Source organism: Halictus rubicundus, chromosome 9 (genome assembly GCF_050948215.1).
Source record: "Halictus rubicundus isolate RS-2024b chromosome 9, iyHalRubi1_principal, whole genome shotgun sequence".
NCBI lineage: Eukaryota > Metazoa > Arthropoda > Insecta > Hymenoptera > Halictidae > Halictus > Halictus rubicundus.
In genome coordinates this window covers 13,958,177-13,970,730 of record NC_135157.1, presented here as the reverse complement: position 1 = coordinate 13,970,730, position 12,554 = coordinate 13,958,177, and the positions used below count along the sequence as shown (strand labels likewise).

General features: G+C 36.5%; 3 protein-coding genes across 3 annotated transcripts; 1 reads left to right on the top strand and 2 right to left on the bottom strand.

The window, feature by feature from the left end:
* Nucleotides 1-238: 238 nt before the first annotated feature.
* Nucleotides 239-7,028, bottom strand: LOC143357024 (F-box only protein 33). Its single transcript, XM_076793167.1, has 6 exons — nt 6,545-7,028; nt 6,170-6,264; nt 5,502-6,089; nt 5,176-5,424; nt 4,904-5,099; nt 239-4,804 (listed from the first exon to the last, which is right to left on the bottom strand). Exons 1-6 carry the CDS (start codon nt 6,812-6,814, stop codon nt 4,673-4,675), a joined length of 1,530 nt encoding a protein of 509 aa, XP_076649282.1. The 5' UTR covers nt 6,815-7,028; the 3' UTR covers nt 239-4,672.
* A 798-nt stretch (nt 7,029-7,826) lies between these two features.
* On the top strand, nt 7,827-9,851 carry LOC143357056 (uncharacterized). The gene is made up of 3 exons (XM_076793239.1): nt 7,827-8,741; nt 8,944-9,059; nt 9,205-9,851. Exons 1-3 carry the CDS (start codon nt 8,421-8,423, stop codon nt 9,368-9,370), a joined length of 603 nt encoding a protein of 200 aa, XP_076649354.1. The 5' UTR covers nt 7,827-8,420; the 3' UTR covers nt 9,371-9,851.
* Nucleotides 9,796-11,746, bottom strand: LOC143357031 (uncharacterized). The gene is made up of 4 exons (XM_076793182.1): nt 11,105-11,746; nt 10,723-11,046; nt 10,207-10,620; nt 9,796-10,124 (listed from the first exon to the last, which is right to left on the bottom strand). The coding sequence occupies exons 1-4, from the start codon at nt 11,408-11,410 to the stop codon at nt 9,906-9,908; spliced, it is 1,263 nt and encodes a 420-aa protein (XP_076649297.1). The 5' UTR covers nt 11,411-11,746; the 3' UTR covers nt 9,796-9,905.
* Between the last annotated feature and the right edge of the window lie 808 nt (nt 11,747-12,554).

Below are 12,554 nucleotides of genomic sequence, written 5' to 3'. Positions count from 1 at the left end.
GCATGACGAACATTTTCGCACGATAGATCTTCTAAAAGCGCCTCTAAACGATTTATCTTTTTTTTTTTTTCTTCTTCTTCTCGTAGGAATTACGTGTGTCTCGCCTTAATATCGTTTTCCCCCCTAATGCATACGCAAGGATTTTCCGTCTTCTCCGTTATCTTAACCACCCCCCACCCGTTCGTTAGTATTTTTATTTTTATTGTTTTTTTTTCTCTATAAACGCACGCTTGTTCCCTTTTTGTTTTTTGTTCATCCCCCTCTCTTTCGGCCACCTTTTTCTCGAGCACCCATTCTAAGATTTCACATTTTATCACAGATGTTTTGTTCTCGATTTATCGTCGCCCGTTGTACCTAATACAGCCCACCCGTTCTAGATTCAAGCAGGGACGCTCTTAAATAATGTTTTTCCCCCTGTTGTTTCCCGCGAACGAACGAACGAACGAACGAACGCACGCACGCACGTGCGCACGCGTGCGTCACACAACGCTGTTTTCTTTTTACTTTAACGAAGATGCTTGCATTCTTTCATTTCTCTCTCTCTCTCTCTCTCTCTCTCTCTCTCTCTCTCTCTCGCTTTTTTTCTCATTCACCTCGTCTCGCAGATATTTTTCGATTTCTCGCTGAACGCCGACGCGATATCACGGATCTTCACAGCACGGTCTTCTTCTTGCCATAGAGCGCGCGCGCGCGCGCGCACAACAATTACAACACGACTCACACTAAGGCCTGCCTTAGTACAAAAATATACATTCGCTTCTTAAAAAATAGATCTTAGCATTCTGTACTGGCTAGCGCTCGTTTGATATTATACAGTTATTTTGATTCTTGGCAGGCTGGCTTACAGGTTAGTTATTAATCGGCTACGAGAATCGCCGTCGAGCGAGCGTTCTTGTTTACTTTGTAGTATTTTATCTTTTCTTTTTTTTTCTTTTTCTGCTTATTTTTCTTTTTTATTATTTTTACTTAATCAGTTTCTCCGTGAAACGGGGGCGTTGAGTCCGATCTAAAAACACTAGCTGGTGTGCACCATCCCTTTCCTTATTTAAATCTTAGTATTTTTCGTTTGTTTAGCTTGAAGTGAACGACACGCATATTCATAAATTGGTATTCGCGTGGCGCATATAATCGGGCGGCGAATCGACGAGGGCCGCCGAGCTAACACGGAAAGCTGGAAAAAACAATGGTTGAAGAGAGGAGAGACACCGTCGGGCGACACGAGGTCCGACTGACGAAACGAAGCGCTACTTCATGCATTTCTTCCATTTTTCTTGATCGTTTCTTTTCTCTTTGTTTTCTCAGATCGACGACGGGTTGTGCGTCGCGGTTAGTTTGTCGCGTCGACGCGAGACAACGAGATTGGAACCCTTGATTAGCCACGATTATCGCGAACGATTGATGCTTTCCGTTTAGTCGGGATCGTCCTGTGCTTTATGAATATGACGGTCGGACAGGGGCGCGTGCAGCAAACCGCCCCAACCTGGTGTATATACCTTTCTCGGCAGGTTCAGTCTTATGCTTGGTTTGTCATCGCGTTTAATTCGATATTATACGTGTAGTAGTGTTGGCTTGTGCCCGTACGGTTTAGGCGGCGGCTGCACGGCCTGCCTTTCATTCTCTTTTACGTTTTACTCTCGCATCATTCTACGACTTTGTACAGAGGATTCGCAGAGATGGTACTACGTATCACCTGATTAACATTTAACGATTCATCATTACTTTTTTTTTTTCTTAAACTCGTTTTGTTCTGCTTCTATTACCCGCTGGATATCTATATATATTGTATATCCCGATCGCATATCGTTTTTCTCGTTTTTTTTTTCCTTTAATAATCCGTTCTCTCTTTCTCTCTTATACGCTATCGTTTCGCAACGTCACGTACATATGTTCTTTCACACTGTTCTCGTTTACTCTATTTTTTTCTAATTCTTTCTCTCTCTCTCTCTCTCTCTCGCTCTCTTTCTCTCTCTCTTCAGACTCACGCCGGGCACCGCGCCCGCGAGTAATCTGTTTATGCGGGACCTTCGTTCGATAAAAAATAAACAAACAAAAAAAACGCACGAAGAAAAATAATAATATTAATATTAATAATAATAATAATAATAATAATAATAATAAAAAAGATTCTTAGTAAATAAAATCTGGCCCGTCCACGCAACGTTAATATGGTCAACGAACAACAATAACTGTGGTATTGTTTTGCTTCTTTCACGGTTTTGTTCGCGAGAAAAAAAAATCTGTTCGTGATAACAAGGAACAATAAACGACGGTCTCTTTCGTTACAGAATTTCCTGACCCTGAAACAATACGCGTGCACGGAATACGAAATGAAAGGGCGCCGAGAATACCTTAACCCGTCAGTCATTTTTTGGCGAGAAACCGGCAGGTGTTTCTAGCGAATCGCCGAAAAACTGGTTATTAAGGTGTCTACGATTATATTTGTTTAATGGTGGCTGTCGCGTGTCAGAGTTCCGTTTTTATTTTTCTTCTAACTCTCTCGCTCTCGTTCTTACTATCTCGCGCTCGATCTCTTTCTCTCGCTCTCGCTCTCGATAAATTTATTCTTACCGCGACTCAGGTACATATTAAGGCCCGTTCATCTTGTATAACAGCATAAATTGTTTAAAAAGAAATAGTTATCCTCGTATTTGTGCCTAGCTCTTCAATCGAATCTCCCTATTACATCTGTTTCCCTCTTTTTCGTTCAAATTAAACAGCTATATATTACTTCGCTCTTCATCTTTCATCTATTCCTCATAGCTCTCTTTCTCTCCGCTTTCCACTTTTTCCTCATCATTAAATTCGGGCGCAACTTTGCGATTTTTTTGCGCATGTCCAATATCATTTTTTTCCCGTTTCATCTTACGCTTTTCCTCATTCTTTCTCGCTCACATTCTCTCTTTCTCTCTCGCTCTCTTTCTCTCTCGCTCGCTCTCTCATTAAACGCATGAATGTATGTACAGAACCACATATAAAAAACAATGGTATACGTGTGACTACAAGTACGATAGACGACGATGTAATATAATAATTATACAAGGGCTCGAAAAAAAGTAAATAACCTCTCAGAATAATAAACTGTATACGCTTGTGTTCTTGTTGTTTTGGTATTTTTTTTTTTTCATTGTGTTTGTGGATCATCCTTTTGTTTTAGTTGTTTTTTTTTTAAATGTTCGAAAATCGTCATTATTAATCGCACGACAGAAATAGATGCACGCGGCATCCGAATATTTTAACGTTTAAAGTTCGACAGATAATACAGATATACATACATATACACATACACGATTAGCAGCTAATTCCTCTGACTCATTACTTTTTTTTTTCTTCTCTTGAATAGATAACTATACTTTTGTGTTCGTGTTAGCGGTCGCTAAGAGCACGGTGAAGAGACGGTACTTCGCGGAGGTTTTAGAATTCTCGATGTATCACACTTCGTTTGCCTCCCCTAACGCAAGATAACTAATTCACTATTGTGCAAACTATTTTCTTTTTTCCATCGTACCACCAAATCAACCGCACTCTTCTCGGCACACATTCATTTTTCTATTTGTACAAGAGCGTCCGATTGGTTTTGGTATTAAAAATAACCTCGGATCGCTGTTCACGACTTCTCGCCGAGTGCACGTGTCTGTTTAACATCCGCGCAGCTCGATATCAAGTTCTTTCTTTCGAAGTCGTAGTATTTTTTTTTTTTCTTTAGTTATTCATTCTCACTGCATGCTCTTGGCGCTCGCTTGATCTAAATTCCCATAGACTTGGAAAAATATTTGTTAAACAAGTTTCTACTTACATACATGTGGAATTTCGTTACGCTTCCCAAGTGGAACATCATGAAATCGGCCCGTTTTCTGCTCTTCCTTTCCCTCCTTTTTTTGTTCATTTTCGTAGTTTCACTCTTCATTTGCTTCGTGCACGATGATAACCTCTCATTGTGGTGTGCGTTCCCTTCGCTTCTTTCGTACATATTCTGTTTTCCTGTGATATTAACAGGAGAACGTCACACAAAAGGTCTGTGTAGGAAGACCTCGATCGTCTCATAATGCTTGATTCTTAGTATCTACCAAGAATACTGTTATATCTTTATATAATATATATATGTTCTTTCCTTTAGTATTCATTGGCGAGAGGAACAATCGTTAACAAATATACTTTGCTCTTGACCACTTTGAGACCACCGTTGTTAGCAATACGCTTCGTTACAAAAGGTTTCTCGCAAGAAAAATCATCATACATCATTTTGTTCTCCAATTTGATAAACGGGGAGATCTTCTCATTCGTAAGGGTGTTTCATACTTAATTTAGGTACTCCCTCGCAGACTCAAGAAAGACATAGTTAACTATGGCTTATCATATTCATAAATGAACTGATAACATCTTTGTAAAACAGGAGAACTTGTGTGCGTTTTATAGCCTCGCCATTTACACACTGGAACTGTGTGATCCTTCCAGATATTCTAACCATTTTAGTTCACGAATTTGTGTTACAGATCTACACACGTTCGTTGTATGATGTTTCATCTGTAGTTCCCATAAAAGAAAACAAATCGTATAGAAAAATAAAGAATATAACATTGTAACTTTACTTCTGAGATTGTGGCTCGCCCAGAAATAGGTGGAGATGTCGATGATTGGTACTGGGGAGTAATCTTTCCTTAATTCGTGTTCAGTATTACTTTTGGTCACGGAGGACCAATGGCATGATCACGTCTCTGCTATCGCCGTGAAATGGATTTTTAACAACCGCTGGTAAATCGGCATCACGTAATTGTTCCCAAGGATGACCTATGATTTCTTGTATTTCCTATGTACATGAAACAGTAAAAAATATTATACAGAATGAGACAGATTCCTTTAAACAAATAACGATTCATAAATTTCAATATAAAACTTGAAAGCTTACATGTGTGATGCTTTCAGCCTTGTGCCAAGATTCATTGTTGGATGCCATGTCTCTTTGTGCAAATACTAATGATTTAAGGGAACTTCCTCGTAGGCGTGCGATAGCTAGCAAGTTTTCTTGATCGTACTTGTGACCAATGAACACAATCTCCACAAGTTTAGTACATTTCCATGCAATAAATACTAACGGATCGGGGCTATAGTAAGATAATAAATAAGTTGGTTAATCAAATAAATTAAAGATAATAGCATGATAAAAACAACTTGATTTACCTGTCAGGCTCGCTTGGATCACAGGTTGCGGGTTTAACTCTTTGAGGGTCCATCGAATCAATCCATATCAAAGATTTTAAAGTAAGATGATACCAGCTGGATAGCACCAGCAATGCTCTGGAGTTAACGTTTTCACAGAACAGAACTTTCAGATGTGTGAGAGGCATAGAATGACGAAGTATATCAGAATGTAAAATTTCGATGCCATCATAAGAGTGTATAAGGTTTAGACGTAATTCGCATTTTGGACTGAAACAAATTTTAGATTATTTTCTTCATATATATACATTTAGGAGACAGTAATAATCGAAATGTATTACTCTTACTTTTTCTGCACAAACGTTTGCCACGCAACTTCGCTTGTCCCTGCGTAACTATCGTTCCAACCATGCACATGAATTACAAGCCTCTCCATGACTCCGTTATCCAATGCCTTCAGCAGTTGATCACTTACAAACTCATAATCCAATGTCAAAATAGATAATCTGACGAATGAGTTAAAACAGAGTTCGTAATCAAACCCAAGTTCACAGAAATTATAGTCAGGATCGTCTCTAACGGATGCCAGACTGAGCGTTGTCAAATGCTTGGCATGGTTCATACGAAGCGGTTGTAGAAGTACTCCAGCACTGGCTATTAATTCCTCTATACATCCTAAACTCAAAGCTTCCAAACGATTGGCTGTTTCGATAATTTTTACAATGGGCTTTATCAGTGGTGTAACGTATCCATTAATGTCATCGTCATCTTCATATTCGAAGGAGCTACTGCTGGATTCCAAAAATAATTTACGAAGCTGTCTGTTACAACTTAATTTCTTCAGAATGGCTACAGTCTCGTCGGCAGAATGATTCGGTGTGTCACAACGAATTGTAGCTTCGTGTACGCTGAACCCAAAACTATCTGCCAGAAATCTGTCGAAAAGAAGAAAAAAAAACACATAGAAGATAAACTCGCAGAATTTTCCAGTAGTCAGGAAAACAACTTTACGTACCGAGCCCATTGAATACTGTCCTCGTGTCCAAGGGCAAACGTGATTTTTTTCCAGAAACTAGGATGAAACAAAGCATACCTCCAATTTTTACAAACCTGCGCAAATTACATTCGAACGAATTATTTTTATCCGTTAACCCTGCTTCGTTGAAAGTCGCGTTAAGCATGACACTGATTAAAATAGACATTCGGTAGGTAAACAAAGAACAAATAGACGATATCGCGGGCAAAAACAATAACGGTTCGAGTAGACGATAAAGGAATTATTTAAAAGCATAGAACGAATCTGGACATGGCAGTTTGATTACCCACTGTGTCAGGTTCGAAGTATAAACGGCCTTGACGGAGACGAAGAAAAAAAAAGTGTTGAGAATACCTGAGAGGCTCTTAACCGGCTGCTGTGTGGCAAATATGAGAATATCTCCTGCAGGATGATACTGGGCAGGTTATTCCAGCACGGATTATTGTCCTCTTGCGCCATTTCTGTCGTACGATTTGCACCTTTGTAGGACGAACAGCTGTTTGCCTTCGTCGAAGACAGCTGCCCCTCGCACTTTCTTGACGTTGCCTTCTCTGTCGCATCACTCTCCACCGAATTTTTTAACTCTTCCAGATATATAACACCCCCATTTACAACGCGTATCATGGTTTTAACCAGTGTCTGGTGACCTATATCTTCAACTTTCCCCGCAAATCCTTCGAGCCTCGACCACCCGTTTTCTTCGAGGCGAGCCTCCTCTGCGAATCAAAATAAGAGCCTCGACTGTGTATTGCGCCCAACTCGTAACGTCCAACCACTCCAACTGTCGTTCGCGTACGCTTATACGCATGGTACGTGTCAAACGCTTCTCTCCCATTGGTTACATGGCTACGTATGTACATACGTCGGTTCTCTGTGTGTACCTCGCAGCAACGTTTCCCGACAATGTACACAGAGACCTGCGCCACAGTGGGAACACACGTTCAGCGGCGCAAAAGATGAACGAATTTTATACATATTTCTATTCAAATAAACTTAAACTTAAATTACATTCGAATAAACGGATCGATATACAGTCCGGGGCAAAATTAAGCGAACACCCTTCAAAAACTAATAACTCGTTTAAAATTGGACCAAACGACTCGAATTTCTTCTTTAGATATTAGAAAAATTACCATTGATCGAAATTGCGAACAGTAGAGATCACGATTTTTAACTTTTTTTATCTGTGCTTTATAATGAAAATTTAAAATATGCCTTTTCTAGATATATATAAGTTATATTTATGCACAGAGTTTCATCAAAATCGATTAAGGTCGCTACGAGCTATAAATAATTGAAAATGGCAAAAATTGTGAGAAACTGCTCCTTATATCTTTCAATATACCTATATAACTTGCCTGCTGACCTTCACTTTTTTCTTCGAAATTCCAAGCAATAGCAATTTAAAAAAAAAATGTTTACACGTTACGTAGTAAACTACTCCTTCTAACGTCTGAAAAACACTCGAATTGTTTGATCCAATTTTAAAGCAGTTATTAGTTTTTAAAGGCTGACCAATTAATTTTGCCCCCGACTGTATGTACATATAACTTCCACTCTGACATAACCAAAATTGAGAGATTTCATTGCTTTATGATCTGAGGACGGATTAAAACAGTTCCTACAGAATTATCAACGTCATTTATAGATGATAATTAGCGCTAGCGAATTCAACATATACAGTTGACACCATGAGTTTATTGCTCATAAGTATACAATAATGAGTCATGTTTCTGCGATAAGCGGTTTCGTCTGCAATGTCCGTACATATGTGACACTACGTGAATTGTTACAGAATTAGATGCGACATTCGTTTATTAGTACGTTTAATAGATCACGTGTAATTGTGTTCGAGTTTTAAAAAATATTAACGCGCTCGTTCGCTACAACCGCAAACGTTGCAAATACCGAGGCGTATCTTTCAAGTGGAGCACGAAATAAATTTAAACGCATATGTACATATAGATTATATATACATATATATATAATTCCACATTGTTGATGTTCTGCGATCTATTTTTAACCATCATGCAAAAATCTTTTCGTCTGTACGTTCGTTTAGTGCTCGCGAGGATACCGCGAAACAGCTGTTAAAGTCAAAACGATTTGAAATATGTATGCGTAGTGGCATAAGCCGGGTCAACATGGAGCCGCGATAAAATGTCAACGTAGCATGTAGTGCCGTGCTGTTTTCCTTCTTCGAATTTTGTTTCACAAATGTCAGAAGACTATGACGCGCTCGAAGATCCAGATGATAAAATTTTTTGTATTTCTGTTGATCTTCTTAGCCGCACAGAGCACAGTATGCGATGGAAGAGTTAGGATAAACAGGGATGTACCTAAACCGACGTTAATAGAAAAAAGTGTTTATAGTATTGCCAAGAATGTTAACACGCACACTCCGTCAAACGGACAAAAAAATGAGCACCAAAATGCGGTATCACTTGGCGACACAACGACGAATCTCGAGAATAATAAAACGCTGAATGGTATAACCTCAAAATCGTCGACAGATAACAAAACTGTTAATGCAACAGAGCCGCAGAAAGAGGTTAGTGCCTGAACTTGAACTTGATTAATTTCACAAAGTAAATAACTGCTTCGTCTTGGTTTAATCTTGTTTGAGGAATCGAGTATCCCCATTAAAACATGCTTTCTTAATCTACCTAGAAATTACACAAAACCATGTTGTTTACCAATTGCTATACTGAAAGTATAGCAATACTGATTAATAATGAAATTTTTTTTAACAGCATGAAGAAATAGGACATTTGACAACTTTAAATGCTGGAGCTTTGAAGCGTGGTCTTTATGTGTTTATTGGCCTAAGTGTTCTTGTCATGGCATATATCATGTTCCGTAATTTTAGGTATATAACATCTATTAAAAGCTTTAAATTTTATTTTTATTTTGTTGAATCCTCATTTATGACTGTAATTGCTTATGAAATATGAATATATCAATTACTATATACGATTACTGTATATGGCATAATAATGTTAATTATTTAACAGATTAAGTAAAACACGTGCCCAAATGGTCAGAAAGTATGGTGTCCTTGCAAACAGACAAGATGTAGAAATGCGACCATTACCTTTGGACGAGGAGGATGATGAGGATACTACTGTCTTTGATGCCAGTAATATTCACTCGAATAACATTCAGCATCAGAATTTATAAAAGTAATCAACATAAAGTATGTTGGGTATACGACAGTATAAATTCTTATTTAAATCATACATTTTCTTGTGAATATGGTGTAACACAGAAGTTCAAACTGTGTATCGTAAAGATTTGACACAGAGAAACATTTTATAATATTTTTTCATATAAAATTGCTTGCTTGCATACGACAAATTCTACTATAAAATATGCATTAAACAGTGCACTTATCTTTACGAATATGCTTTCCAGCAATAGGTGTACTTGTCGAAAAACGAGATATTTTTATGAAATATCTCAAATTCCTTAATATAAGTAAGTGATAAAGGAAAACTTGAAGCAACCGTTGTTTATAAATAAATAAATGATGGCGGTCTATAATTCTTATATAAATATTGTATTTTGATTAGACTATGTTGTTATAATTGAAATTATACAAATACAGATTGTCTCTATTTTATTTAATGCTACACATTTAATAAACATTATGTAAAAAATACACCTGTCTAAATGCTTTTTTTATGACGTATAAAATCATTAATTGTGCAAATGGTTACAAGAATTTATTCTCAACTGCGTGGACAAAGATATTGGCTAAACGAAGCCTGCCATCTTTAGTTTTGATGTTTGACAATGTCCACACATCATCAATGTCTACTGGAGAATCATCTTTTATGATAGCATCTAGATCAAACGCTTCAGATTCATCTAATAGACTGAATGGAATCATTTCCAATGCAAACATTGCACCAAACATAAACTGTTCTTTTACCTGTAAGAATTTTATTTATCATTTTAATAGGTTTCTGACAAGTACTATGCCAAAATTGACAAGAAATATAATTATACTCTACTTCTTTCATAAATGTATCCCATGAATACATTTTTTCAGGATCTGATCCAAGTAAGTTAATGGTGTTTGAAAGTTCATTGTGATAGATTTTTAACAAACTATCAAAGTGTTCATCCCAAAGGCTTTTATCTGTACATCCATAAATACACATTGATATGTCCAAGACTGGACTACTACATCTTGCCAATTGAAAGTCAAGCATCAAGGCTGTGTTTCCTGTAGTGTTCTGAGCTAAAAAGTTTGGAACCCAACAGTCACCGTGGCTTATTACGGATGTTGGCGCATATACACGATTGCAAAATTCAGAAGCCTTTTTATACAGAGCACCAATTTCATAAGACTTAAATCGTTTTTCTGCCTCGCTACCAGGATATTCCATTTCCAAGGCATTTATAGCAATGTTTACTATTCTTTTCTAGAAAACAAATGGACAAAAATATAATTGTAAATAACCAAATCTTGTGTACCATAATTAGTGTTGCAAGTCATTAGAATGTAATAGTAACATTTATCTTACATGAAATCGTTTGTACCAATTCCAGTGATCATCACTGACATATGTTTCCTTCAAGTTATCTACAAGCTCATTGAATTTTTCCTTTTTCTGATCTTTATATGCAAAAGAAATTGCATGAAATCTTGCTACAGCTTTTAAAATCATTATACATTGATCTAGATTTACACAATCTTGTCTACATACAGGTTTATATCCCAAAGGACATACATCTTCCAAAACTATGTAATCGGTATAACCATCCAAAATAGAAGCTAAGTGACGTGGAACGCATAATAATTCATTTTGTTCTTTAACATTAAGAAATTGTTCGAATTCTTTTAGTACCTCAAACAGGAAAATTTCTATGTAATTTTATTTTTTTTAAAAGTGATGCAATAATTACCTTTGTATACATGAGAATTTCATTTCGGAAGAATTCTACGCTTCTGTATGTATTCCTTCTGCCTATATTTTGTGGCAAAGATTTGACCACTAGTCTAACTTCTACCTTTTTTCCATCAACATTGCCAATAATTTTAACTCTATTAACAGTTGACAAATAGCTATCACCCTTGGCATTTGCTTCATCAAAATACCAATCTATAACTTCTGCTTTTTGTCCATTATGTACATTAAGTAGGATTTCTTGTAACTTCTCTTCCGTGAAATTTTCGCTTACATCCTTTAATTTTCCATAATCCTTCACCATGTTTATAAAGTATTTAATTCACTTAATTTAAACGATTATTATATTAAATTTTACGACCTTTATAAGCCTGGCTCTTGTTCGGTGTAGCAGTTAATGTGAACTAACTTATTTTTGAGTCAGAGGACTATTTATTAAGACCTTATCATGCACTTAATCTTTAGTTGTATTGACCTTGATTTGAAAGATTGTTATCAGTTCAAGTCAGTACAAACTGAAGCTTTCTTCCACTGTTTAATGTGCGCAATTATTAAAATTATATTATTATTTCGTTAAGAATACTATCCGTTAGGTTTCCGCAATTTTAAAGCAAAATAAATCGAATATAATATATGTATAGATACACACTTATTCACCTACTAGTAAATGCCACGTTGGCATTATCAGATCAATTAATAGCAATTTTATTTCAAGATTTTAAAATATTTAATATCGTGTGCACCCTGTTGGGATAAGTGTCATATATTCAGTAACGATGATTTAATTAAATCCAATTATAAAATGTTGACATTAGTTTCGCGTAAATATTATTAACATCGATGATATTATATCAAATGACTTAATTAAATGATGTATCCAACTAATACAGATAAATTTATTTAGATTTAAGCGATAGTAAATTCAAATACGTGCAAAGAGTGTCTAAAATGTTAAGAAAACGATTAAAAGATTTCCCTGCAATTCGCCAATAACGTTCATATTTACGTAGGGTATTTACGTTTGGAAAATGTTCCGAAGGAAAGGGAAAAATTATGAAAGAAAAATAAATTTATACTTGTGTTAATAAGATTATGTATTTGGAATTGCATAACCAATTAAACAGTTCATAAATGAATCGTATATTTACACCATATAAATATAATCTGCAGAGAGGCAGTCATCGCTAGTGTGATCAATCTTATGGTTGGTAAGATTGAATTTGAGACGGCGCGATCTCGCTGAAAAACTCGTAAGTTTACCAAATTTTTTCCGTGCAGTTACACGTAAATACACATATTTCGAAATTTCATTCGTACGATACGCAACGTGCGATACGCGCATACTTCACCTGACATTCGTATTCTTTCCGTACAATGTTCCCGAATATAGCCGCTATAAATAAAATCACAGAACATATAAAGATTACGTTTATTTACAAACCCAAAGT